This window comes from Mesitornis unicolor, unplaced genomic scaffold, assembly GCF_000695765.1.
Source record: "Mesitornis unicolor isolate BGI_N332 unplaced genomic scaffold, ASM69576v1 scaffold6879, whole genome shotgun sequence".
NCBI lineage: Eukaryota > Metazoa > Chordata > Aves > Mesitornithiformes > Mesitornithidae > Mesitornis > Mesitornis unicolor.
The window spans coordinates 1-2,142 of record NW_010206482.1 but is presented as its reverse complement, the minus strand read 5'-3'; the positions used below and the strand labels follow the sequence as shown (position 1 = coordinate 2,142).

Here is a 2,142-nt window from a genome sequence, read left to right as displayed (position 1 = left end):
GGCGGCAGCTGCCAGGGGGTTGCTGAGGGTGGCGGGGACCGAGGAGGGCTGGTAGGTGCTGTTCCAGAAGGATGGCGGGAAGCTGCGCTGGCTCATCGGGAAGGAGCCATCTGGGTGAAGGGAGTGGGAGAGAAAGAAAAAGCAGCAATGAGCACACCCGGTGAGCCCTGGTCTCCTTTCCCTAGGGCTCTGCCCCTCTCCAGATCCACCCAAACCACCCCTCACATTCCCTTTGTCTCTCCAAAACTGCCAAATACAAGACATTACTCAGAATGAATATGAATTCCTCTCCAGCTAAACATCCAATAAACCCAGCCCAAGGCTTATCCATCAAACTGGAACTGTTTGCTCCAGGTTTCTCTTAGTATGCATTGTGGGAAAAGACTGTTATCTAAGGTGAGGGAAATGTCTGTTTTCCTCAGTAGTGGAAACTAAGTGAGAGCAGTTGTGCACCGCAGCGATTTCCAGGGCTGGATTCTTCTTGTTTGTTTTTGTACTAATCTCCCTGCCTAAGCATTTACACCCGACACCTAGGAGGATGCCTGAACCTGCCAGGAAAGTGACTGATGCCTTAGTGCAGTTTCAAAGCGGGCAGGAACAGTGCAAGACTCGATTAAGGGCTAGCTCAAATTTTCTAAATATCCCCATCAATTACACTGGACTTGCGTCTGTTTCTTGGGTATATCGCTAATGTATTTGGGAAGCACTCCACAGATCTTTGGAGAGTGATAAGGCAAAGGACAAGGACCCTGCATTTTATTTGCCGAGTAAGCAATGTATGAGATGGACTAGGGATTATTAATAGCACAGGTAGGCATTATGCATTACTAATTGGGAATGTGCTGTTCCCAAGACAAACAAAAACGTGCTCCTGATACATGTCTGCCGGGGGAGACATCAGTTTTGCGCCCTGGCATTACTCAGGAGAAAGGGAAGCGGTTCATGATGAGCAAAGATCTCTCCTCTCCTGCCATCAATTCCAACACTGGATATCTTTTGCACGTGAAATATTTAAACTACTGTTTCATTCTTAGAAACTACCGACAGCAATTCATGAGTGCACTGGGAAACTGGCTCTCAGTTGGACAGAAAGGTCTGCAAGAAAGGGGGTCCCCAAAATTGGTGCCTGCCCTAACTCCCTGGTAGCCAAGGGTGGGGAAGGTTATTCCATGCCACGTCAGGTACCCCCAGGGACTAGTCCAGTGTGAAGCAGGCAGTGTTACTGAGGGCTGCACATCAGCCACAGTCTTGGCCTTGGACACACAGGGCTACCATCATGGACAGGCCTGAAAGCCCTTATTTTCAGAAATGTAGAGTTCTTGTCTCTGCTCCAGCAACAACCAGGGTGGTGACACATGTCGGGAGAGACACAGGGTCACACGCAATCTGTTTTTTAGCAGTGGTAAGCTGGTGAGATGGTTCCCACATTTGCTTTATGCTTTGTTCCCATTTTTCATTACCACCATACTAGGCTTAAAGCTGCCTCCCCCAGGGTTGGGAGGGGAGTTTCTGCCACAGTCCCAGTGAGGGGTTCCCTCTGTGGCTCGTGCGAATGCAGCCCCCACCAGGTAAATCTACAGTGTAAAGGCCATTCAGTTCCCTGGACGGCGTGAACAGGAGAGCTTTGTCTTTTCTTTTCTTTTCTTTTTCCCTAAAAACGTCAAGTTGCCCTCGGTTCCCAGCGCGGGACAGGTCGCTCCCAGGGAATGAGGCTGCCCCGAGGTGGGGTTCCCGTCTCCCTGCGCACCCCACCGCGCCCCTCTACGCCCTCACCCCGCCAGGGGCCAGGGTTTCGCGGCGTCTTGGCGCTGCCCAGAGAGAAGCTGCTGGGCTGGCTGAGCGCCCGGCTGAAGTGCTCGTCCACCACGGCGCTGATGTCCCCCTGGAAGTAGGTGAAGAGGACGCAACGGGAGTTGATGTACTCAGCCTCGGGAGGTCGCTCCTTCTCGGGGCTGCAGTCCTCCTCCTTGATGCTGGCCGCGGGGTGGCTAGAGAAGGAGCTGCTGGCGCCGGCGCTGCTGCTGCTCTCCGGGGCTTCTTGCATTTTGGAGTAAAAGGCGAGTTTCTGGAGAAAAAAATGGAAAGGAGGAAAGAAAACAGAGCCGGTCAGGCAGCGCAGCGCAGCAAGGTGCGTTGACTCTC

General features: G+C 52.7%; 1 protein-coding gene across 1 annotated transcript in view; it reads right to left on the bottom strand.

Moving 5' to 3' along the window:
* Positions 1 to 2,065, bottom strand: part of VGLL2 (vestigial-like family member 2) — a gene marked incomplete at its 5' end in the record, with an annotated part of 3,657 nt that extends 1,592 nt beyond the window's left edge. The window contains 2 exons of the mRNA XM_010191761.1: positions 4 to 110; positions 1,774 to 2,065. Coding sequence (XP_010190063.1) covers positions 4 to 110; positions 1,774 to 2,065 — 399 coding nt within the window. The remainder of the gene's footprint in view (positions 1 to 3; positions 111 to 1,773) is intronic.
* Between the last annotated feature and the right edge of the window lie 77 nt (positions 2,066 to 2,142).